Source organism: Diplotaxodon limnothrissa, linkage group LG6 (genome assembly GCF_057381915.1).
Source record: "Diplotaxodon limnothrissa isolate DT_005_m linkage group LG6, D_limnothrissa_male_GT1.1, whole genome shotgun sequence".
NCBI lineage: Eukaryota > Metazoa > Chordata > Actinopteri > Cichliformes > Cichlidae > Diplotaxodon > Diplotaxodon limnothrissa.
The window spans coordinates 31,612,644-31,639,191 of record NC_140601.1 but is presented as its reverse complement, the minus strand read 5'-3'; the positions used below and the strand labels follow the sequence as shown (position 1 = coordinate 31,639,191).

General features: G+C 39.0%; 1 protein-coding gene across 4 annotated transcripts; it reads right to left on the bottom strand.

Annotated features, from left to right (window-relative positions):
• Positions 1–761: 761 nt before the first annotated feature.
• Positions 762–25,645, bottom strand: tmod1 (tropomodulin 1). Of its 4 annotated transcripts, none has more exons than XM_085355001.1 (12): positions 25,335–25,645; positions 21,798–22,056; positions 21,437–21,573; positions 15,975–16,131; positions 13,834–13,950; positions 12,094–12,183; positions 10,626–10,756; positions 10,250–10,357; positions 6,181–6,324; positions 5,666–5,810; positions 4,897–4,996; positions 762–3,987 (listed from the first exon to the last, which is right to left on the bottom strand). In XM_085355001.1, the coding sequence occupies exons 3-12, from the start codon at positions 21,557–21,559 to the stop codon at positions 3,969–3,971; spliced, it is 1,134 nt and encodes a 377-aa protein (XP_085211127.1). In that variant the 5' UTR covers positions 21,560–21,573; positions 21,798–22,056; positions 25,335–25,645; the 3' UTR covers positions 762–3,968. The 4 variants fall into 4 exon arrangements, with proteins under 4 accessions (XP_085211127.1, XP_085211126.1, XP_085211128.1 ...); XM_085355000.1 differs by having other exon boundaries at positions 21,437–21,857; positions 21,979–22,056; XM_085355002.1 differs by having other exon boundaries at positions 21,979–22,056.
• Between the last annotated feature and the right edge of the window lie 903 nt (positions 25,646–26,548).

The following is a 26,548-nucleotide window of genomic DNA, read 5'->3' as shown; positions in this document are numbered from 1 at the left end:
TTCATTCAGTTTGTACATAAATAAGGCAGTGCATAACAACCCTCCATGTGGGCAAAAAAACAATCAAATATATTATATATTAAAAATATTATTCTGTATGTCTGTCTTTAAAAGAAAAAAAGTAATAACTTGATAAGCCATATTTTAAAAAGGAACTTTAAAGACTACTCTTGTGTGCTCCTAAAGCTCGTTTTATGTTCAGCCTTGTCTAAAATTAATGTGAAACCTTTTGCACACAATGTTAAAATCTCTGTAAAACCTGTCGTCTACTTTCCCCACACACTCCCACAATGCCCTTCATGTAGTATAGTGTTTAAAATGTTTCCATTCTCACATTCTGTGTCTCTTCACGTCCTGCATGCCATTTGTCTGTAAGAGTTAGTCGTGTGAATATGTGCTCCCATCATCTCGGTCTCCTTTTATCCTCTTTGTTATCATGCAAAAAATAATATGGCAATAACACCTGAGTTTGACTGTGTTTTCATGTCTATATAGCCATTAATATTATTAGTAATAAAAAGAAATATATATATATATATAAATAAATATGTATGCTTTCAGGAAGTTTAATTTACATGTTTGCAGGGTTTTTCTTTTTTTCTTTTATTGTTTTGATGAAGAATGACTGCTTGGCTGTTCATATAATAGCCAAAAACCTTAAGCTTTCAGCCATAAAACCAGAATTTACAGTATATATACTATTACCATCAGGATCACTTAAAAGGGAAAGAATAATAACAAAACAGTGTGAATAAAAAAAAAAGTGTTTTTGAATAAGCAGCGTTGAGCCGAGAGTGAATTATAAGACCAGGTTTCGCATTATACAATGATTTGTGAGAAAAAGACCGCCTTCCCTCGATACGCACAGACACACAGTGAATACTGCAGTTTGCCTTCTAATTTAGCTACACAGAAAAAAGCTGGTGTGTTTTCAAAGACGATTTAAAGTGATGCTTGATTCAGTTTCTTATTGTTGGCTTAGATGTGATGATGGTCCAATGAGGTTGCCATGAGCAATAAAGGTTTATCATGTATGTTTCTGCCTGAGATTCAATAAAAACTTAAAACCTTGTTCACACATAAAAGTGTGTCGCTGTCTTATTTGTGATATTCCATATTTAAATCATGATGTAAGTTGCACTTTACAGTCTCAGTATACATGCAGTATTTGTTAGATTGGAACAATTAAGACGTTCTGCACGGTACAATAATAGAATATAAATATGTGTTTGTGTTTGCCATGTTGAATTTCACCAAATTAACAAAAACTAAAGACCTTCCTTCCTGAATTTTATTTCATTTGTTACTTTTGTAATAATAAAATTCCATTTCCATTCCACAATTATCAGGGATTGTAACATCTAGCCCTTTTACTGAATCAGTCTCATTTTTATTTTTTATCACGATTAACTAAAATCGTTTTAGTTTAGTCCAGTTAACTCTAATAACCTTGTACTGAAACAAATGATGCATAAAACTGTAATTTTTCCCTCCAATGAAATTAAAATAAATTTTTTTTTCCAGATCATTCTTACAACCTCCCTGGAATGACAATGAGAACCTGTAATTTTTCATAAATATGACATGTGGATTTTTTTCCTTGTTGCTGTATAAAATCAATTGCAACCAAGCGCCACCATTGAGGACCGTAGCCAAGAGAGCCAAGAGGGATGGAAAGCTTCACCAGCTTGGTGTAATTCTTCTCTTTCGCCACAGAGTGGCACTGTGGGCCCTGCGGTCTTTGTATCAAATGTGCTGAAGGTGTATAAACAAAGACAATTTTCAAGCTTTATTTAATTCATAAAACAGAACAAAAAAATGTGAACTATCTATGAAAAAACCGAGTCAAGCAGTACAATATGAAAAAAGCCCTACACAGGAGAAAAGAACATGACACACAGAGACTGTGAGAGCAGAGTCCTCTTTCACTTTTAGCTTTCAATTCTTCATCTTTATAATGAAGATATCGACCATTCACTGGACATTGTTACTGACAGTGTCAGTAACAAAGTGGTGATAAATAATAACACTGAATGTGTTATTAGCCCTTAAACATGCAATCAGAATTTTGAGCAAGAGTTGTTCACATTAGGAAGACATAAACGTTTCCTAAAACAAATAATTCATCGACAGCTAATAAAAGCTAACAAACCATCCTGTGATTTCTACTGGAACTGTTCTAATTCCTGCTTATATAACAGCTAACTCTACTTTTCCCTCATTGCACTGCTGATTTTTAAAGTTATGAGAAATCCCGCTATCTGCTCCAAAGTATACAGCAGCATAAAATCAACATTTATTCGGGTGTTTTTTTGGCCTATGATGAGAACCATTTCATTTTGATCTCCAAAGGATTACGGTGCAATACCATATCTCTGATTTGCAGTACCTGTCATAGCCAGACATGCTTGTAAATAGTCTGTTTTTCATACGAATAAGGGGGATTGTTATAGTCTGAAAGCTGCAAAGACATGAAAGGTTTCCTGCATACAAAAATACAACAAACCTGGATTTAGGGATTAATGTGAAACCTGTAGTAAAAAAGTCATTTCATACTAAAACACACATTGTAGCTCCAGTAAATACAAATCAACACAAACAATCAACAAACCAGACCTGGCTGAAAGTGTAAAACAAATCCATTCAAATATTCACAAGTTGCTTGGGTTAATATAATCTGGTGACTGTAAGCAAAAACCCTCTTGCCACTCGGCAGCTATGTAACATTTATTCTAAAAAACTGCATGTAAAGAATCTCATCAAATTATGTTTAAAATTGTTACATTTCTTTGCAGATTTTGTCCCATCACAAAGTTTTTCAAAAGCTTTTTACTCTCTGGGAGTTTTTTTTCTAACACCATCTTTAGTTTTGGGAATTTCTCTCAGAATTTGTTGAGCTTCTTGTCTCTCTCTCTCTCTCTGGCGCTCTTACAATGCCGCTGCTGTAAACACTTCTATATAACAGTGCCGTATTCGCTGGATATTTAAAGGAAAATATAAAGCACATTACACTGGCATTTGAATATTGCACATTAACAGGCAGCGAGTGCTAATATAAACACTGGATAACGTCACAGTGTAATTTGACAGTACATTTTCTTTTACAGCAACGTTTTTACTACTGGTTATTTGATTATCCAGCATAATCAAACCAAGTCATATGAATGGCTTCTGACTCTTTCCCAGGTCTGTTTCAATAAATACGTATGTAGTGACAAATCTCACAGTTGCCAGGTTTATACAGCCATTTGTAAATTGCTCAAGAATCTGTGTAGCTCAGTATCGAAATGAGTCACTAAATACTTTTTTTCACACTGAAAAATGAAAAGAGAAAAACATCAGAAGATGGGGGCAAAACCAGATGTTCATTTTTTTTCTCAATTCAATTTAAATGAATAATCTGACATGGCAGAAATTCGTAGTCTTGTAAGGTGTCCTGGAAGCAACAGCAGTAGTGACAACACCAGTCATTTACAGCACAGTAGTAATAATAATAATAATAATAATAATAATAACTATTAAAATTCAACTCAGCAGACTGCTAAAAGTTGCCCATCACTTTTCATATGGGACCACATTCAAAACCAGACCTTAAGCCCTTCACTGAGGAAGCATTGAAAGACTCAAAATTACAGAGTAGGAGTTGGTTTGTACAAAAAGCTGCAGTTATAGCTGTCCAAGCCTAGAAAATATGTCAAAATGCAAACTTCAGAGCACAAAGTAATAATATTAATGTCACTTTTTTTGTTGTTGCATGCACTGGAAACTCAGAAGGATCTGTTAATTAATCCAAATGGATCATTTAACATTTACTAAGTAAAAGTCTGTGAGTGAAAAAGTTCAGACACTGTCTCTGAAACCAAAACAATTGAACCTGATAGAGTGGAAGGGGGTGACAGATGGCAGGAGTTGAAGGTAGCCCTGGTTTCTACACATTTGTCCGACACTTTGGGAAAATGGGTCCTCCTTCAAGCCTTCTCTTTCTTACTGTAGACAGAGGGAAAATGGAAGGTTACAGGAGAAAGAAAGATGAAAGACAACATCAACCTCATCATCTTAAGCAACAGCACAGCAAAGCTGACCTCTTTAACTGACAGGAAGCAAGATAGCTGACAAAAAAAGCAAGGCAAAAAGAACATCACAACAAATTGGTGGCTGCAACGTGTAAGAAGAGTTCTTTGTGAATAAATACACAGGACAAACGTAAGCAAGTGGAAAGAACAGGACAGCGTCTTCTTAAACGTGATTACTTTGTGGTTATTGTGCACAATAAAACAGAATATATGTTCAGCTCTGAAGAAAATTCTGTCTCAAGATCACGTGATAATGCATGTTCAACAACCAGAAACTAATTACTAAAAGGTGATCAAATTTCAAAACAAATTTCCCACGTGTGGGACTAATAAAGGTTATCTTATCTTATCTTATCAGAGACTCCATGAGAGTCCTGTGGGTCCACTTTTGGGGCTTTGGAAAGGAGTGAAAAAACAGGAGGAACCAAATTCCTCCAAAAATGCAGATGAAAAGAGCAGAAAGACCAAAGACTAATCACTCAAAGTCAGTATAGAAAAATACAGCATAATTTCAAAGTCAAATTCTGTGCTATGAGATTCTTTCTTTTTTTATACAGGTAGTTATCTCATCTACATGTTTCCAGAATTGCAAGATTTTTGCACTATTTCAGGAATGCCGTGGGACTAAAGAGCAGTCTCCGTAAGCTAGAGATGATTAAAAGAGTGAAGATGTGGACAAGCAATAGAAACTCTCAGAAGAGTATGACAGAAGGCAGCAGAGCTTCCGGTAGTCCGGAAAAGAACCGGGAGATGTTGGCAGCAGAAAGGCAAGGCTGAGCGGTCATACAGTGTGTGACTGTACTGTACTTTTTTTTTTTTTTACTTAGTCTTAGACTTGAACTTTTTCCCAAAGGCCCTCTCCAGCTCAGGGACAGATAGAGTGAGGGTGAAAGAGCCGTCTGTCTCCGACCTGACGACCCGGGCTTAAAGATGACGTGGGGAAGAGAAAGCATCATAAATGATGTAAAGTGGTTTTGAACATTATATATATACACAAAATACAAGAAGATAGTAAGACCATTTAAAACAAAACACAAACAAAATCATATCCACATCTAATTTAGTTTTGAAGCTACATTCTGTAGCGTGAATGTTACAGCAATCGAGTCAGAGAGGATTTATTCTGCCCTAGTTTGTTGTACAAAGTAAATATTTTGGGGGAAAAAAGTTGGAAATCAGGTCAGCAAACACAACAATTACTGGTAAAATTTGTGCATGACAGGAAACACTCCACTCACTCGCTTCATTATGTTCTCTCTCACGCTCACAGGCTTTTCTTAGTGCTGAGGTCATAACTCAGGAAGGTACTGTTATGATTGGCTGAGGCTGTTTGGCAGCTCTACTGAGTAACCAACTGATGATATCACTCTCATTCTTCTATTAGCCTCTGATTGAAGTAGAACTCAAGGAGATATAGTGATGATAAAGTGCACTCGTGCCCATACTAACGTCTAACTCTGCCAAATGAAACATTACAAAAAGACATAACTAAAAGAATGAAAATAATATTACTTGAGTATTTACTTGACGTTCTGTCAGTTCGAGACCTAATGCCACATCCATACAGTGATCATGCAGGTGTGTGTACCCACCCAGGTCATTGTTGTTCATCATGGCATTGGAGCCCCGGAGGCGTGGACCCTGCTGGGTGAAATGATACCCAAACTTCAGCAATGTGGTGTTTTTCTCCAGCATGTTGGCTATTTCCATCTCCACTTTGTTGCCTAAGGGCTGACTCTGGAGTTCACAGAGAGTGCAGGAAAGGATGGTGGAGAGAGGAAGACGAGAGAGGAGTAGATGATTAAAGGCAAAAAAAAAAAAAATCAGTGGTGGGATTGAGGGTTTAAAAAAAAAAAAAGTTGATTTCAATCAATAACTGGACTTGAAAAGCAAAAAAGAAAGGGCCAAGAACAAGGAGAGAAATAAAAGTAGGCATTAGTGGGCAATGAGTCACAGATGTCCAACTATGGCATATGAGACATTGCAATGCAATCAGCGAGCATTAGACCAAAGTGGCAATGATGAACTGTGTACACTGCATGACACATACATACTGTTCCAGTGTGTTTAAATCTGTCTGTACTCTATGGAGGGTGTGAGCTTTTACCTGATTGTCTATCTTGAGCTCCAGTAGTGTGGTGTTATTCTGCAGCGACTCTATGAGGGCCAGGATTCCAGTCCCTGTTATGAAGTTGGACTCAACGTTCAGACTCTTGAGCATCGTGTTAACTTTCAACATCTCTGCCAGGGCCTGAGAAAACACACAGCACTTTGTATTCAGGAGCAGCTTTGAAGCCAGGCTGCTCTTGTCAGGCTTTCGTTGTGGTTTGGTCCCCGTTTTGATTTTGATTTGGTTTTTCTTCTGTTCATATTGTACAAATGTCTCCACTGTTTCCTACTCTTAGTCTCTGTTTTGTCTGTGTTAGTTCCCTCGTCTTGCTTGTTTCCATCTCCTGCTTCATTTTGGTAACTCAAATCAAATCACAAATCAAATCACTTTTTATTGTCACATCACATGTGCAGGCACACTGGCACAGCACATGCGAGTGAAATTCTTGTGTGCGAGCCCCACAAGCAACAGAGATGTGCAAACACAACAACACAAACGAGCAAAATACAAGAATGGCCAACCTGAAACTAATAAATATTAGAGATGGCACGATACCACTTTTTTATGTCCGATACCGATACCGATATCATAAATTTGGATATCTGCCGATACCGATATGAATCCGATATAGTGTTTTTTAATCAACAAAACTGTTTTTTAAAATATCTTGCTGCATTTTGCAAGTCTGCAAGTTCATACTCAAGTTTAAAACAACAACTACACTAAAGCTATTCTGTTATACCTGTATACAAAAAAAATATTTCATAGTTCAGCAATACTGATCAATCTAATAAACTTAGACCTACACCATCCTCCCTATTCTGGTATTTTAAAGAGTACTTAGCGTAAATATTAAGCAACCTAACTAATAGGGTTCCAACTCCCAGCAACAACAAAAAGAAATAAATAAAAAATAAGGAACCACCCCTCACGCTCCACCTCATGATGCTTAATCGACGTAATCAACCTTAATTTGATGCAGTGTGAAAAAAAATGCACAGAAATCAATTATTTTTCAAGAAATATTAAATAGATTCAACATCTTTCTTCAACAAAATTGCAGACTGCACAGATGGTACCTTCCCAAAGTAAAAAGTACTATAGCTTACTAGGGTATATATTAGACTTAATAGTCACTATATACAGTAATTGACTTCTATTCATTTTACATCAAATTAAAACTTTGGGTGTCAGATAATTATTTATTAAAAGCTCGACATTTTAAATGAGAATAAGAAAGAAAAGTATGTCTTTGTGCCCCCTTTTCCCTGTTCATGCCCTATCGGCCCCCCTGGCTAAACTTTGCTAGATCCGCCCCTGCACAGTTACCAGCGTCAGCTACGTAGAAAAAGATCCTGGTGTAGAAAGTAATATTAAATAAATTCTAACAACAGCTTATCAAGCTTAAACGTTCTGCTGTTGTTCAGCCGCTGGTTTCCTCTTTCTGGTGCAAAGTGGGCCAAAAACAAACAAGAGACACGGACTCGCGACAGAAAAGCCGATCAGCTGATCATTTAAGCAGTTTCACGATTGAAGTAGCAGCAGGAGAGGCAGTCGCTTGTTAAGCTTAACGTGGGAATGCTTTACAAACATTCAGAGATGGACTTACACACTTGCTTTACTTCTCTCGGGGATAACTTTGTCGGAGATGAAATGCCAGGTTGCTAGCGAAGCTCCACATGCTATCCAGACCACCGACAGGTCCGGCATGCCACAGCTGCTCTATCACGTGATGCATACTGCTCCGACTGCTAACGTTCTGAGGTGAGTTACGGCGTGTTGCAAGTTTTGTGAGGTGCTTTCGTGATATTTAATGGATCGGATTACATTTTTTATTTTTCTCCGATATCCGATCCAGTAATTTAGGTCAGTATCGGACCGATACCGATACGTAATATCGGATCGGTCCATCTCTAATAAATATATGTACAATATATAATAGTGTATGCATTTCTGGATGTGTATACTAAATATTTTCCTACGTGTGTGTGTGTGTGTGTGTGTATACACATTTTTACAAATTAAATAGTAAAAAAATAAAATAAAATAATAATAATAATAATAATAATAAAATATATAAAATATACAGAGTTGAATATGTGCAAAACAAGTGGCATTTATATACAGTGTGGAGTGCATAATGTTGAAGTTCCAGTAGTGAAGCTGAGGTGTCTATGACGTGTTCAGCAGTCTGATGGCCTGATGGAAAAAGCTGTCTCTCAGTCTGCTGGTACGGGACCGGATGCTGCAGAACCTCCTTCCTGATGGAAGCAGTCTGAACAGTTTATGGCTGGGGTGACTGGAGTCCTTGATGATCCTCCCCGCTTTCCTCAGGCACCGCTTCCTGTAGATGTCTTGGAGGGAGGGAAGCTCACCTCCAATTATCCGTTCAGAGCACCGCACTACTCGCTGGAGAGCTTTGCAGTTGTAGGCGGTGCTGTTGCCATACCAGGTGGTGATGCATCCAGTGAGGATGCTCTCAATGGCACAGTGATAGAAGGTCCTGAGGATGCGGGGGCTCATGCCGAATCTTTTCAGTCTCCTGAGAAAGAAGAGGCGCTGCTGCGCCTTCTTCACTGTTTTGTTTGTGTGTACTGACCACGTAAGATCCTCAGCCAGGTGTACGCCAAGGAACCGGAAGCTGCTCACTCTCTCCACAGCAGCGCCGTTGATGGTGATGGGGGTGTGTACTTCTCTGCACCTCCGGAAGTCCACTATCAACTCCTTTGTCTTTGCGACGTTGAGGGTGAGATGGTTGTCTTGACACCAGTGGGTCAGGGCGCTGACCTCCTCCCTGTAAGCCGTCTCATCACCGTTGGTGATAAGACCCACCACTGTAGTGTCGTCCGCAAACTTCACAATGATGTTGGAGCTGTTAGTGGCTGTGCAGTCGTAGGTGTAGAGTGAGTACAGGAGAGGGCTCAGTACACACCCCTGTGGAGCACCAGTGTTCAGTGTGACGGGGGATGAGGTGATGCTGCCCAGTCTGACCACCTGGCGTCTGTCAGACATGAAGCTAAGGATCCAGCTGCAGAGGGAGCTGCTCAGTCCTAGATCCTGCAGTTTCCTGTCCAGCTTCGAGGGAACGATGGTATTGAATGCTGAGCTGTAATCTACAAACAGCATTCTCACATACGTGTCTCTCTTCTCCAGGTGTGACAGGGCAGTGTGTAGTGTCAGGGCTATGGCATCATCAGTGGACCTGTGCGTCTGCTATTCCTTGTGCGTCATCTGTGCCCTCACTTCCTGTCTTTGTTTTTCTTCTCATTTCCTGCTTGTTTCCATCTGTGTCTTCGCCTATCCGAGTTCCTTCCACTGTGCTATCTGCCACTTATGTCCACCTATGTCTCATTCTAAAATCTGGCCACTGAGTATATGCAAGTCTTTTCTTTTTTTTGGGGGGGGTGGCTGTAGCTCAGGTGGCACAGCAGGTCAGCCACTAATCAGAAGGTCGGTGGTTTGATCCCTGGCTGCATGCCAAATATCCTTAGGCAAGATACTAACCCCGTGTTTGCCTACTGGTGGTGGTCAGAGGGCCCGGTGGCGCCTGTGTCCGGCAGCCTCGCCTCTGTCAGTGCGCCCCAGGGCAGCTGGGGCTACAATGTAGCTTGCCATTGCCTGTGTGTGTGAATGACTGAATGTAGTGTAAAGCGCTTTGGGGTCCTTAGGGACTGAGTAAGGCGCTATACAAATGCAAGCCATTTACCATTTTCCCTTTGTCTGATCATCTGCTTGACTCCACATGTACTCCTATTTGCGTCACATTTCTTTTCTGTATTGTTGGGACGAATTTTCCTTGTTGCCTTGAGTTTGGATATCTTGCTCTTGTTCTGCAGAGCTTTTTCTTCTTTTTGTTTACGCCCTGCTTTTTTACCCTCTTGGTGTATTTTGATCTGTTTAGGAGGAACTTTGTCAAACCACATGTTTATTTTAATCTTCATATTGTTTGTCAAAATAGGACTCATCCCCATTAATGATAAAAAGTGAAAAACTGGGAAGCTGTTAAGATAAAAAGGGAAGAGAACTGAAAAAAAAAGCAAGTTAGGTTGAAAAGCATTAGACTTACAAATGCTACAGGGTCATTGCTCCTTGTTCCTACAATACTGAACCTCTCCACCACTGTGTTCTTCATCAGAGCCTCGGCATATGCCTTCAGAGTTGGGATAGGAATATTCTGGGTGCAGAAAAACAAAAAATTAAATGTTGGAAAAACTTATTTCTATGTATTTTTGCATTTTCCCTTGTCATAAACAGTAAAAAAAATATTAATTGCTGTGATTCATAAAGAAACAAATGCTTGAAGTTTATGTATAAAACTTGAAACCAAATCCAATATACATCCAAATTTAAATATAATTTTTATAATAGATATAGATTATTAAACCTGCACTGTCTCTCTCTTTTTTTTTTCTTTTTTTTTTAACACAACCCAGCATTCTTACCTTGATGTTATTGAGGTTGACTTCTACCAGGTCGGGATCATTCCTCTTTACTCTCAACAGAGTTTCCTCTACATCAGTGGAGTTGGGCTCCTCATCAGGGACTGGCTTGTACTGGGTACACTGGATCACACCTGGGGTGCAACACACGTATAATATAAAAATATATTTACAAAATCAGACTGCTGATGGATAAATTTGCTTTACTCAGGGTCTGATTGGACTAAATCTCATTTCAAAAGCAGCACAAAAAATAACCTCTCCATTAAGTAGTTGACTCAATTTCTGAATCTGCGACTCTAAACACTGTAAACAGCATTTTCTGGATGATTGCTTGAGACTTTGCTTGTGTCAAGCAAAGAGAACACATTTATTTGGTGAAAGTATAGTTTTCCACATTCAGTGTTGCTTTTGGTCGTGGAGTACTCTGCTGGTTCAGAAATGCTGTTCTTCTTCTCCATGCTTGCCCCCTTTTTTATGGTAATCCAGGCTAAACATCTGTGTAGCTTCACATTTATTTTACTGACAGGGGATTGGTATCAATCTTAAGAAGGTGATTAAGCGTACTTCCAACGATAGTTTTTTGCAGAGCACAGTACAGACAGAGTATTAGTATTTGGCTACAATAACCTCAGGAGATTTTCAAAATGATATTTTTTATACTTTGCAAAAGCTGCACAGAGTACCTGATCTTCTGCTGCTCTGCAGCAGAAGATCTAAAATACGGAAAAACTAGAATCCGTTTGGTTTACCAGCACGAGAAATGTGCACCTACTTTAGTAATGGATTGCAAATCTCTGAGATTCAGTCATTAAGGTTAATATGGACCAATGCTTTTGTAAAAAGGGTTTTTGTGCCCTCCTCTGTATCACTACTCAAAACAGAGTGACAACTTCAGCAGGAGACTGTGGGTTGCTTTATAAGGTAGTCATATTTGGATGTGAGATGCTCAGTCTCTGTTTAGAGCTGGAAGTGTAACTATAGGATGAGCCACCACACAAGATAAACAATAGCTCATTAACCTGTGAAGGAGAGCTAAAAGTAATCCCACAATTCAATCGTTTACACGATGTAGCATAACATGAAGTGCAAACAGATGAACCAGCGATAGTGTATTCCTGGCAGGATAATAGCAAAATGTATGTGTGCTTATACTCTTTTATCTACCTATCTATTTTACTTTAACCTGTTTTACATTATTTGTGCATGTATCAAGTGCAAAACAGAAAAAATATGAGCATACACTGTTTTTGGTAAAATAAACATTCTGCAAACATGAGATCACACTTTATTCCAATCCAACTGCAGCATTTTTCTTAAATGATGCAATTTTTTTGGTACTAGTTGAGTGATCTGCTTTATTTTAGAGTACTTTTACTTGTTCCTCGAAAGTCCCTATAATTCATGTGTACTTGTGTCCAGTAGTATACATTTCGGTAGGTGAGTGCAAGCGTGTATGTGTTTCACATACTGTTAAGGCCTTGCTTGTTGACTATAGTGCTGCTGGCCAGGGCTTCATAGTACTGCTGGTTACTCATCAGCGTGTGCATGCCCAGGATGGCTGGAAGAAGAGAAGGAGACTGAAGAATGAACATTTGAGAAAAAAAAAAGGATCGAGAAAGAGAAAGCAAGAGAGCAGTGCTGACACTGAGTGGACTTATTGATTGGCTTGCAACCTTAGACCAGACCACCATGCACCAGTCGCTTTCAGCATCGCAATCAAGGCAAGCATGAGGAAAAAAAAAAAGAAAGAAAAAAACCTGCACACTGTATGGATTCAGCTCCCGTGTACTGGCTTTGACTTCTGCAACCACAGCTGACCTTCTGCTCTTAGCAGGCCGAAGCCAAATCAATGTGCAATATACTTTATTTGTTATAAAAAAAATAATGAGATATCAGCCAGCCAAGGCAAAAAAAATCTATGATGTGCTCTGGCAGCAGGAAATCTGAAATATGTTTCCAGCCAAGCAGTTACTCTGAGGACACAATTAACAGAGAGTCTTTGCCTTGTTTCTTTGTCAGAGAGATTGAGAGTATCTGACTGTTTATTCGATTACTGAATGCAGTGAAGTGCGTGTATTGCAACAAGCTAAGAGGCTTGTTCACCACGAGCATTTCTCATTTTAAATCTCCGTCTTCTAACAGCAGCAGGGTTGGATAATATTTTTGTCACACATGAAGTATGCATCGTCTTGTAATTACTCTGACAGTGGTTAAAACTAAATGTGTTTACATGGTATAAGTAAGTATACTTCCCACAAAGTCAACTCACTGTCATCATTAATATAATAAGTTCAGCACATTGACTGCAATAACTCAGGCAGGCTAAAAACAAAGAAACAAAACAGACAGAAAAAACCCTGAAACATCAGCAACACTGTTTTAATGGCAGCTCGAGTTTCTCCTGATGGTATGGACATCGAAAAAGTTATTATTTTATATTTTAAGGCAAAGAAAAATAACTTCAAACACTATTCAGACAAAATCCAGCAAATGACAATAACTGCAGTGTGTAAAGCAGAGCTGCGTCATATCACATCATACCTGCTATAGCGGTGTCATGCACTTACATTCCCAACTGCCGCCACCTGCAAGCTGCAAGCTGATAAAACACTGGGTGTTTTCTACATCGTCATTAATATCATTTTTACAATTTTTTGTGATGTAGCTTACATCGTCCTTCCCCACTATGCAAAAAAATGTACCAGCAGGTCCACTCGCCCTGCATGAACCAAGTTTTTTGTTAAATACAATGCACGGTCCGCACATGCAACAATACGACTACAAAGTAAAACAAAAAGCACAAATGTCACAGAAGACCAGTGTTGTTCCATGCAGGACTATGTGCAGCGTACAGATACCCTGGACGGTGATGAACTAATAGATAGAAAGATCCAGAAAATGAAGGTACGGATGATGATGATGAAGAGTTGAACGGTAAGAGTGGAATGAAGATGAAAGGAGTGCTAGAGGAAATGAGTGAAAGTTAGATTAACAAGGGCTAGTTACACCTATGGTAGTCTACTTACATTCATTAGTGAGAGCATGCCTAAAACCTTCATATAGAAATATATAGAAACAACTCTTGAAATGGAGAAAAGTTACAGTTCAGCTACATGTGCAGACGTAAAATCCAATTAAACTTAAGTACTTTTATTTGTTCATTTTCTTGGAAAAATTAGCCTACAGAGAGATGTTGTGTGATAGTTACCTGCAATATCACAGAGTTCAGCATCGGTAGCACTGGACAGGGCTTCTTCTAACTCCGGCTCCAGAGTCACAGACTCTATGATTGGATCCACTCTTGTTTTAGGCACCCAGGCTTTCCCTGCAATATGAGGGGATATATTTTATGCAAAGTAAGTGACTGCAAGCACTACTATTACAATGACAATTATCAGTAACTTTAATTTAGCATTTAGCTTACAAGTTACATTTGACAGACTCCAGTTTTTTCCTGGATTTTTGTCAATTTAGGGACCTCTATGGCTACAGATTTGCTTCTTAAGTAGCATTTTTTCTCAAAATTACCCAAAATTTCTATACATTCTGTGTGGTGTGACCGCATGTAGTGGAAATGCAGCTTCATAGTATATGCACTGAATTTCTCTCTAAGGTTGAATTTGTTGAACTGCTGTGTATTGAGGTTATTAAAGTTAAAAATATAACTAAAAACTAAAGTAATACAAACTGAAACTAGGCATGAACACATATTTTTGTGAACTAAAATGAAAAAACAAACAAAACTACACCTTTGGAAAAAAATAAAACTGATGGAAAAGATTTTGTGAATTTGGAAAATTAAACTAAAATACAATTACAGATGAAATGTGTTTTCCTTGTCATTTATTATAAACTGCCTGATGAGGATTTGATGAATGCTTCTATTGAGGCCAAAAAGTCGAAAGGTTTGTATTTATATTGTATCTACACTCATTTTTCACAGTTCTTGCCTCTGGCGTTTGCCGTAAATGAAATAATAAGAATTAAAGATTGAAACGAATGAAAGCTAAACATTTTCAAACAATAAAAGCTAAACTGAAACAAGCAAACCCACTCTGGAAACAAACTGAAACTAAACAGAATTAACAAAAAGTCAAAATGAAGTAAAATTAAAAACTAGTAAGAAAATAATAATTTAAAAAAATCTATGATAACTCTGTGATATATTGTTTTATTTCTTAAAATAATGGCATAAACAACTTTGGATTGTCCCCTCACAACGAGGTGTGTCAAATCCACTAGACAGTCGGGGTGTTTCTGTGTGACGTTAGCATGTTCTCTCTGTGCCTGTGTGGGTTCTCCTTGGATACTCTGGCTTCCTCCTGCGGTCCTCCCATGTTAGGTTAATTGGACATTCTAAATCGGGTGTAGGTGTGTATGTGAACATGAATGATTGTCTGTCACTCTGTTATTCCTGAAACACAGCAATCATTTTCATTGCTACTACCATTAACAAAGGCTCACTCTTTTGTCATAGAAAGTCATGTATAAAAAAGACAGAACAAAAGCTAAGTAAATGTGAATTACAAAAACAGTGAAGACCATCAACCTGTTAGAACCTATAACTAGTACTGAATACAGTACATACAGTAGTATGGAATTTGAACGTAACTGTCAGTCTAAGGTGAGGACATGTAAGACAAGGTCAGTCCAGTTGCCAAAATCAGTTCTGTTACACAAGCTGAGTGAGGTGAGTATGCTTTCATGTCACACCTGACAAGCGGCTGACTCTAGAAGCCCAGAGATGTCTTTACCGATAGGTTTGCTATGTCTGTATTTGTGTGGCTTGCTCCTCGAGTTTCAGCCAGACATTTTTTCTGATGCTCATATGAACACGTGGCTCTGTGAGAGGAGTTGTGAGAGCAGTTTTTGGAAAGTCACGTGTGACCTGTCTTGGTTAAATGTCATGGCGCCGCTGAGGGCACGGCAAATGCTGCGGCAAGTGGAGTGAGTCCCAAAGCAACAACACCAGCAAATCAGAACGTAACAAAAGTCAGAAAAACAGAAAGAAACTTTACAGAGTTTAAAGAGTTTGACATGGCTGAAGTTCTTCACCACCAGTCAAGTCTGTGTCTACGCTGTGGATTTCTGATAAACCGAGTTTTAGTGTTAACACCTGAGCTACAGGTTGGCTGTTTTCACTGATCAATTTGCCTTTTTGAAATCCATCCAAGAGTCCAGAGATATTTGTTTAATTACAAAGTAACACCATCATTTAAATCATGTTTAAGGAAGCTTTAAACAGCTTTCATTTATTAATAATAATAACAATAATATCTTAATAAAAAGATTAATCATGAAAAGATTTGCCTGATTAACTTGATTTTTATTAAACACACCAGTTCCTACCTCTCTTCTCCCCGGTGTAGGGCACCAGGTCTTCTTTGTCAGGATGCTCTTTGGCCTGTTTCTCCAGATGGGCCAGGAGGTTGTCTCTTTGAAACGTCCCTGTTGGTGCTTTCTTTGTCTGGTCCTTCTGGCGCATCCCAGCAGGCAACAATGCATTCTAGACACGGATTAACATTTACAATATGTTGGTATTGCATGTTGGAAAAATAACCCATACTTTTGCTAATTTGACCAGTCTATGTGTGAAGTCTATGTGTGAAGTGTGAAGGAATTTTTCGATGCTTTTAGCCAGACTTGCTCCCTGCTTTACAATTCCGATCCAGCCTAATGTAACTCAACATTCATTCCCCAGAGAATGAATCCTTGAGTTTCCCAAAGTGCCTTTCTACTTATTCTATCATGTTAAAAAGGTTTTCGTTTTTTTTCCCACAGAACTTGGTAGCAGAGACTGTATTACGCTCCAAGAAAGAAGAAAGAAAGAAAATGTACTTTATTGATCCCCGTGGGGAAATTCCTCTCTGCATTTAACCCATTCACTCAGTGAAGCAGTGGGCAGCCATTGGGCGCATGGGAAGCAGTGTGTAGGGACGGTACCTTGCTCAGGGGTACCTCAGGGTAGCTGTTCAGGGGAATCGAACCCCCGACCTTCCGATCATGGGGCCACCACTCTACCTACTGAGCTATCCCTGCTAAGAAGCCAATCACATAGCAACAACTTGGTCTCAATCATGCAGACATGGTCAAGACTACCTGGTGAGGTCTAAATCGAGCACCAGAACTGGAGTCAAAGATGGTTTGAGCGACTTTGAATGTAACATTGTTCTTTTTGCCAGATAGGCTGGTCTGAATATTTCAGTGAGTACTCATCGACTGGGATTTTCCCCACACAGTCATCTCTGCTTTATAGCACAAGACCACACCTGCTGTCAGCTAAGAACAGATAAGATGATGTGAGATGATGAGATTTTTTGCTGCTGCAACATTAACGCTCCATGTCATAAAGTTCAAACCATCTCAGTGACAGTGAGCTCACTGCACACAAATGGCCTCCACAGTCATACGAGCTCAATTGAGCATCTTCAGGTTGCGGTGATGTGCCGACAACAAATCCGAAGCAACTGTGTGTTGCTATCGTGTAAACATGGACCAAAATCCCAGAGGAATGTTTCCTGCACCATGTTGAATCTGAGCTACAAAGAATTAAAGCATTTCTGAGTGCTTTAACTAAGTCCAACCAAGTATCTCATATCTCACCTCATGAGGTGTCAAGATGTATGTAGCTTCTGAAAAGTGAAGTGACTTACATCTGCATTCTTTCTAATGGTCAACAGAGGGCAGCTTCTTTGACTGCAAAAGCAGGGCAGTGCAAAGTCTATGATAAAATTACACTAATCAGGCTTTTCAATCACATCCTTCAAGCACAGCATAGCATATCTTTCTTTATATTAGGATTAAAGTCAGTAAGTAGCTGTGTTGGCACCGGATCACTTAGTTTATGTTTCCCTATGTCTCTGTCAGCAGTTATCTCATGCTAAAGTGGTCTCGAACAGGTGCTTATGTGGTTTTATTTTCTTTATCTTGTTCAAACTTCTCTTTTAGTTAAGTCTTGTAATATTTTGAAGCAAAACACAAAGCTAAGAACAAATGACTTTGATTTTTTTCTTCTGTAACAAGTTTTATGAGCTGCTGAGTGAACTGTATGATGTCAGGCCTAGACAGCATGACACTATATAATTCTCTCTCTCTCCTCTAGCTCAACACAGGACCAAGAAATTTCCCAGACCATTAGTGCACACCAAGTTATTTTGAACCTAAAGCAACATTCAAAACCATGCTCTTAGAAGTGCTACTTATAGCTGCATATCTTATCTGCTTCTCAGCACTTAGGGGCCTCCCTTTCTTTATAAGTCTGTTTCTCTTTTTGCTTCTCACTGTTATTCATCTTCAGTCAGACTCTCTCCTTACATTAGGAGCTTCCAAATAATAATCTGGTTGTACAGCAATTAAAAAAAAAAAAACCCAACCGAACATACCCGACACTTTGCGCAGTCAGCACAATCTAAGATATCACCAACACAAAGCTTATATCAGCTTTAGATTACAGCGCTCAGTCCCAGTATTTTATTTTTAACAGCATGAGTCGGCCTCTGTTTCTCTCCCATCAACTAACAGTCACATGTACAATACGTGTGTCTATGTGTCTATGAGCCTGAAGCTGAGACGATATCATTTCAAGATATATGACACATCAAGATTCATTTCAGATACCAGCATATAAAAATGCACAATGCAAATAAAAATGACCACCTGCAACAAATGCAAACAAACATCAGCACAGATTTCAACTTTCTCACGCTCTAATAAACATATCCAATAATACCTGCCAGCAAAACACCACCTCCACCTCCTCAGGAAAATATCCATCTATTCTGTAGCTACAGGCTCTCTACAACTTTTTGAAAATGGGAAGTTGCAGTCTCAGAGCCATTTTGATGGTTTAATCTATGCCAAACTTTTCACTTTGATTGGAACTTTTTCTACGTGTGATTTGTATTAATCCACACAAACAACTGAGTATGAAGCAAGCTTGGGTCAGTACACTTGTGAGGCAGTACTGTGTGTTGTAAAACACAAAATGTTCTTGTAATTGTTGCTGAATAATCAATAATGGCAGACATGCGTGCAAACTTTCAGTCTGTTTACTGGAACCGATGTGGGAAACCGTGCTGGGAATGTTACAGTCAGAGCAAATGGGCACTTTACTGTTGTGTAACAGGTGACCCTCATAAACAGGCACAAACAAGGTAAGGACATACGCACTGCTTCTCTCTGTTTCCTCTGTTTACGTCAGCGAGTCCCTGCAGTCACTCACTGCTGGCATGAGCCTCGCTAACAAACACACACACACATATCTACTCCACATTATACCCTTCGAGTCATCCCCTTGGCACTGAGGGGGACTCCGGTCTCTTTATGAGGAGTTAGACATTCATCTGGCAGCTATTGCAGCAGCTGTCCACACCTTGACCCCTGATTTATTACTCGGTGGTCTGTCGGTGGACGAGAATCAAATGCAGAAATAAACATATCATAAAAAGCAGCAGCGAATAAACACGAGTGCTGATGTAGTATTATAAGTGCTTTAGCTGTACTTAATACAAAAGGAGAAATACTTTGAATAACAGGGAAGACTAAACAGTAACAAGAGGTTATTAATTTAAGGTTAGTATTTTACTTTTTCACACTTTCACTCTTCGTTTTTCGTTTGTTTCACCATTTTTACATGTATTACTGAATCAAACCCTGCCGCAGACACAAAAGACCTTCATGTTTAGTTGTAATACTTTTACACAGAGAATCTAATCTGCGCTCAGCAACTTCTAATACAGTCGCGGTCCAAAGTTTGCATAAGCTCATTGTGGTAAATGCTCTAAATGATTTATTTGAATTGATATTTTTCCAGGGTGGAATGAATATACAGCATCTATCTTTAATGACTTCAAAACATAAAAATAAAGAATAAAGAATTTAATTCATTTAGGATTTTCTCTAATTCACACAAGGTCAAAAGTGTGGATTACACCCCAACTAATATTTGGTTAAACGTCCCTTAGAAAGTTGCACCTGGAATAGATGTTAATCAAATTCTTCTAAGCAAAATTGGTGGAGCTCATTTATTTTGGCTCATTTTGTGGCACAGAACCAGCTTTACAGGTTATCCCAAACATTTTCAACATGGTTAAGGCTGGAGGTTCGGGAAGGCCATTAAAGAAGCTTAATGCTGACCTGTTTTATTTGGAACACCCAATTCTGTCCATGTTTAGTCTAGTGTGGAGTAAAGTTGACGAATTCCATCTATTTGAGTAATGTAACAGTACCACTAGCAGCAAAACAGCCCCAGAGCATGATGCAACCACCACCGTGCTTGAGAGTTGGTACAGTGTTCATAGGTTTGAAAGCCTCATCTTTACTTCTCCAAACATGCCTGTTGCCATTGTGGCCAAAGAGCTCAATCTTTGTCAAATCTGACCAAAAAACCTTTACCAAGAGGGATTTTAACTTGTCCATGTGGGACCCTCTCAGGGCATGGCGATGTAAAAACTGGCTTCCCTGTGCAGTTGGTATTCCAGTAGTTTCTGGTTTCTGGTAACCTTGAACTTGGGGTTTTTCCTGAACAACCATCATCTGAGGGTGACAGTTTGGGTTTTCTTCCAGACCTTGGCAAAGTGGTGACACATCCAGACAAGATGTGCTTGCGCATAACTGTTTTGAATCATCTTGGAATGTGCACTTGTTTAGAAATGGCTCCAAGAGACCTTCCCAACCTGTGCAAATCTACTCTTTTCTATTGCTCTGAGTAGTGACCAACACTCAGAGCAATAGACAACCGCTATGAAACAAATCCTTTTTATGCTGGCAAAGAAAGTACCAGTTGTAGGCCTTGGCTTTGTCAATTTAAAAGAGACTATGGAACCTTCAGCACCGCTTATGAAAAAATGTGAGTGTATGTATATTTTATTTTGTATATACTTTTGCCGGTGTGGATCAGAGGAAATCCAAAATAAATTGCTGCTTGTGCACCCAATTCTTGTTTTTACAAGTCATTAGAGATATATGCTGTTATAATCAGGGGTGCACATAAGTGGTCCGCAGGTGCGCATTCGCTGTCAAAATAAAAGACGCGCACAAGATAAGATGTTGCAACGCACGTTTGCGTACATAAGATTTTCTGGAGGAGGACAGACATTTGTTTAGAACTCTTAAAGATGTCGAAGAAGCTCCTTTAAGCAATTACTTTGGTGTTCCTCCACCTCCAAAGAAATGTCAGAAGGAGTCCGAACCGCAAAAGAACCGCATATTCTCAGAAAAGTAGTTGCAGGAGGTGAGCTGGCTTTAAAGAAACGATGAACGCACAGAGATGTGGTGCAGAATATGCCGTGAAAATCCCACTCTAGCGGACAAAAACAGTGCCTTTTATATGGACGCAAACGCGTGTTGCAACTTCTTATCTGGTGCGCGTCTTTTATTTTGACAGCGAATGCGCACCTGCGGACCACTTATGTGCACCCCTGGTTATAATCAATGCACCCTGGGAAAAAATTTCTTAAAGAAATCATTAAAAGCTCAAAAGTATCACGACATTCATTCCCATGATGAGTTTATGTAAACTCCTGACCATAAATGCCATGGCTTTGTAGACTTTTGTTTTCAGTCCTTTCCTTCAAACATATTTTAACAATTACTACTGTACTACCACTATAAAAACTAAGATTTATGTTATTTTAAAAACAGAAATTACCAGCTAACAGCAACTCAAACGAAAGCACACTGCAGCTCCAGTGATATACAATGTGATACATTATATCGTGCTGTCTGCTGAGCATGTATGCCCCCATTAATCCCCACTGATACCAGCATACTGACATAGCTTCTCCTTATGGATTTCAATGTTATAAACTTACATCAGGATCCAGCTCCTCTAATTCATCCTCTAACCGCTGCAACTCTTCTTCTGACAGTTTCTTCAGCAGCTCGTCCTCGTCTATGTCTCTGTACTTCTCCATCTCCTTCCTCAGAAGCGCCATTGTGGACAGCACACCTGGGGGGGAAAGAAGAGTACAATATCTTGGAAAACAACAGAAATAAAATATTTACACATCAATTATGAGCAATGATGGCAATCAATTTGAGAGTTATACTGTTTGAGGGAATATACGTGGCAATAAAGCATAACCGTATTTATCATTTTCTTGTATTCTCTTTGCTCTTTGTTATTCTTGGGATGTGTTCAACATGTGAGGCATATTCAAACTGTTCTCTCACTTCAGCAACGCCTCCAAATGAAAAAGGCAAACTGTAGGAGATCAGGAGCCTAGATTATATCTATGGATGGAAACAACCAAGAAGTGAGTAATTAAAATGAATGTTGGAATAACAGTGGGTTTGAAGGATCAGAGAAAAGCAACACAATGCTTTAACAGTGGAATTCAGAAGACAGACTGACCTTAATGACCCCCACCTCGGGTAAAATAACAGCAAAGGCAGCCAAGTGCCCGTAGCCCTCTTGGGAAAGCAATTACACCTGAAAGAGGCACAAGTAAATAGTGTGAAGAGAGATTAATAGCTCGCAGAATTAGAAAACAATAGTACGTCATGAACATGGAAAGAAGTGAAACATCATATTTCTCTGCTTGTCATCTCTTCTCTACTACTCCGATTTCTCAGAAAGCAACTGTCCGGAAATACAGAAGGCTTGAAAATACGAAATTCATTGAGTGCAAAAGAAATGTATGAGAATTTGTCAAACATTTTCACTGGTAATGCTTTAAATGTTCTTCTTTCCATTTCTCTTATATCGTCACAGAGTTTTTGAGAGCTGTTGGAGTGTTCATTTTCATGTCCTCAAAAGGTTTCCATGTGCCACACTCACATCTTTAGATTAAATATGACGCTACAGCCAGCAGGTTAGTACAACTTAGCACAGAGTGGAAAGATAAAAAGCGCTAACCTAGGCCTTCTCAAAGCTAACAATTCCCATCTGCCAGCAAATATACAATTAAGCTGTTAACAGAATTGCTAGATGGAACTGCTCCTAGCCAAGACAAGTCTGGTATATAACTGCATCTTTAAGCTTTTATGCAGGTTTTTGAATGACTTAATACTAAATATGAATGAGTTTACAAATGCAGACAGGTGAACAAACTGCACCGTTAATTATTATTTAAGGAGAAATATTTTGAAGCCTTCCTAGGTGTTTTATTGTTCTTCTCTGCAAGAATTTTTCCATTTATTTGTCACCATTTCAATTTGATTCAATTAGACAAAAAACAGTTGTCTGATTGAATTGGATTTGCTTACAAGTTTTCACCTATTTGCTTGACACTTGGTAATTTTGCACATATCCTGCTGCTGATCATCTGCTTATTTTCTCCAAGTGTTGCCCTGAAAACTTTATAAATGTTGGATAGGTCAAATATGCTGTCCGTAAACGTGTCTTGCTCTTGTTTCTTTCTCAAACAGCTATGAAGACTCATTCCAAATCTTGCTCTCGAACTCTGTCTTGGCTCTGTGACCAGATGACTGAAAATGGATGAGCTGCAGTGGAACATTTGTGGACCAGAGCACCAAACACTGGGCGCGCACACGGTCACTAAGCCCCAAGTTCCTTAAAGCTGTAGTTCAGACTCTGACAAGTGTTGAGCTGCTACCGATGGATGCCCACATAGCAACATTAACTATAACTTCACTGAGCTTGTATCAGGCGATGGGAATGATCTCAAATTAGGCAGAAAATATTGAGCTGGAGCTCAAAGTGCAGAAAATTGTGTTTTTGAGGAGCACAAATGTGAAAGAAAGCTTATCTTTTTGATCTTAGTGATGTCACCAAGTGTGCTTTGGCTTTAATCCTAAAAAGCGGGGTCAAGCGTGTTGTTCTTTTGTTCTGCTTTCTCTTTTCACTCCATGTCAAGACAAGTTTCCAAAACCAGAGATGAAGAACTGGGCTGCACTCCAAATAGCACTGCAAGCCCACTGGAAGACTGCAACCTGTTCTGATGATATCGAACAGACACTTGCCTGTATTTAGAACATTTCTATAAGCCTCTGCTTCATTACAGGACATTCACTGGGCAGAAAGAGCAAAACAACTAAAAATGACCTGAACCAGAACGTACCCTCTGCAGTCATAAACATCTAACTTGCCTCTTGCCCTTGAAAGCAGGCCTATCCAATCCTTAAGCGTCTAAGAATAGCCCACTGATACGGGATAATTAATCAAGTCAGATATGTGTAAAACCTTGGGAGGGCAACTGGTCTTGCATGAGCACAGCCTTTCACTAACTGAGAGCAGAAGATAAAAAGATTTCAGAATAAAAGTCTTTTTAAAACTGTGTGTATACAAGTTAGCTACTCCTGGGTGAAGGCAAGATTTTTTTTTCAGTCATGAAATACGCAGACATTTCTGCAATATTCACAAATGCTCTCAGAGTGAAGAAAACTGAAATATTCATCACAGAAATAAGCTCATGCAGCAATATTAAAGTAACTTGATTTTTCTTTTTGCAACTCCTCGTTAACTGCTTTCAAACAGCATACAAATGGTACGTGAAGCCTTTGTTGCCATCTTCTACAGGCTGCTGAAATGACCTCCACAACATCTTTGTGCATAACTACTTCACAGATTCACATTCAAATATAAGCATAACTCTACATATCTAAAAAAGTAAATTAAAAGTGATTTTAATTGATTAAATTACCCCAAACATATCTTAGCTGCTCAGTTTGTTCTAGGTCTGATGCTGAAATGGAATAAAACTACAATAATCACACTTAACTCTGCTCATTTTTGAGAAAGTAGAAGAATTAAACCCTAATTTTGTGCCACACAATCTAAAGGAAAGATAGCAGTTGTAAAAATTGCACAGATATCTGAAATGTCCCAGCAGACAACAGCTGAGAGACAACTGTTCTCCTTTACTCAGCCACATGTCACAATGCATGTGGCAGAAAATAAGCTCTGTGGAAAGGATGGCGTGTTTTATTACTGGCACTCCAAAGAAAAGACAGTTTGGTTCGTAGATTTAGACCTGGCATTGAGGTGTGCATACAACCAAAACCATTAAAGGCCACACGTTAAATAATCCTTCATTTTGCTGAGGACATCTGTGGCCACTGTTTTTTTTTTTTTTTTTTTGCTTTGGGGCCAGCACAGAGTCATATATCATGATCTGTATACCAGACCAAGTAGCTCACTTGCTACCTTGGACCTGGGGTCAGGCCATTTGTTCATTCTGCAGAGGTCAAAGTGTCATAATGTTTTTGTTAAGTGTAATATCACCAATGAGTGCTGTTATACTCCAGCTAATAATATAATACATGGCTAAACCAGGAGGTAAACAGCAGACTTCTGAAGCACCATTAAGAGCTGTGCTCATAAAATAAAAATGACTGACAAACAGAAGTTCCACAGCTTAGTTATTTCTAGAGTGGATGTGTGGAGGTCACAGAAAACCAGCAATTTTTATATACTTCGGAACTCCTGTTTCTGCAAAGTTGTAATAACTTTAAAAATTAAATTAAAAGATGTAGTTATGATTGGTCCAAATACAATCACAATAAAATAAAAATAAAAAAACCCACCCAATCTGCATCTTTCAGTTTAATATTTAACCTGCAGCAGCCAAATGATGAAAAACAGAAACAGGGAACTTATATTTGGTGTTCATTTTTTCTAGAAAACCACTTTCCCACTTTAAGTAAATGTTAAACTAATCCGGTTCACGGTTTTAACACGGAGAAGTGACCTTAACTTATTTGACTGCTTTGCTGCCCGCAGTATAATATATGCATTAATTTCCCTACCTCCTCCAGCGCTATTTATAGCCGGCTGGTCCCGCTGGGTGACAGCAACGAATACTTTGACCAGATATGGTTTCCTTCACAGCCGCCTGGAGTCGCAGCAGTGCGAAGTACGGTCCGCTGCAAGCGCGCAACTCCGGGAATCCGCCAAATTTCCCCTAAATCAAACCGTCCATGACCCGCGGACAATCTTGAATCCAGAAGATTTCAGCGCTCACAAAGTTTCCTCCCCCGGCTCTGGTCGACTCTCTGTGGACCTGTTGGGACTGAATCTCATCTCCAGCAAAGGGCAAACCAAACTTTTGGGGAAGAGATCCTCCTCCTCTCCTCGCTCACGGCTGCTGTGTCACTCCTGTGATGTCACGAAGATGCGCTGCCTCCATTATCGGACAATGGTTCACTATGTAGCGTAGCTCACGATAACGTTTATGGTTTACATTAAAGCTGCAAGAGTCTGGGTAGGATATCGGTTAGTTTGGTGACTGTTAACCGCTTAAGTGCTGGACTCTGGATCCCTATTATTTTACTGTGCAATAAGTTATTGTATTCTTACAAGTACAGAGAGCAAATCTGTACCAATCCGTTTATATTGGTTCTGCAATAAGCACCAAATTAAATTTAGGTTGGCTGAAGCGCAGACAGATGACTGTCTGTTAAAAAGTACTTGTATTTAAAACACTGTGTAGAATAATAAGTGGAGTAACAGATGTTTGTGCAGACACGTTACAGTATATGTTTCTAACACTGAAATCTTAAGTCCACTCAAATCCATTAAAATTGTGAAATTATAATTCAGTCTGATTCAGTTTGTACAGACAGCCAAATAAAACCAATTAAAATACTCATTCTAATGTGGGTGAAGCTACAGTTCATAATAAGTGGGGGGGGGGGGGGGGGATGTGCAGTTACAGAATATTTTGACTACAAATCAACCGTTTTAATAGGACCAAGTTTTTTGTTTTCTACCTTCGTGATTAAATAAGTTAATAATAATAATAATAACAACAACAATAATGCTAAATATTATGTAGCAAAACTCAAAGCTGTTTAATAAAGCACCTGATAAATAAGCAGCACTCTCCCAAGGCAGCTCACTCTGAGCATTATTTGCTTTAAAGGTAATATTACTGTATTTCATGTATATTAACTTTATGTGTTTTTCTTTTTAAAGTTACTTGAAGACATTTGTAATGCAGTTAGTCAGGTCAGGGTAACAT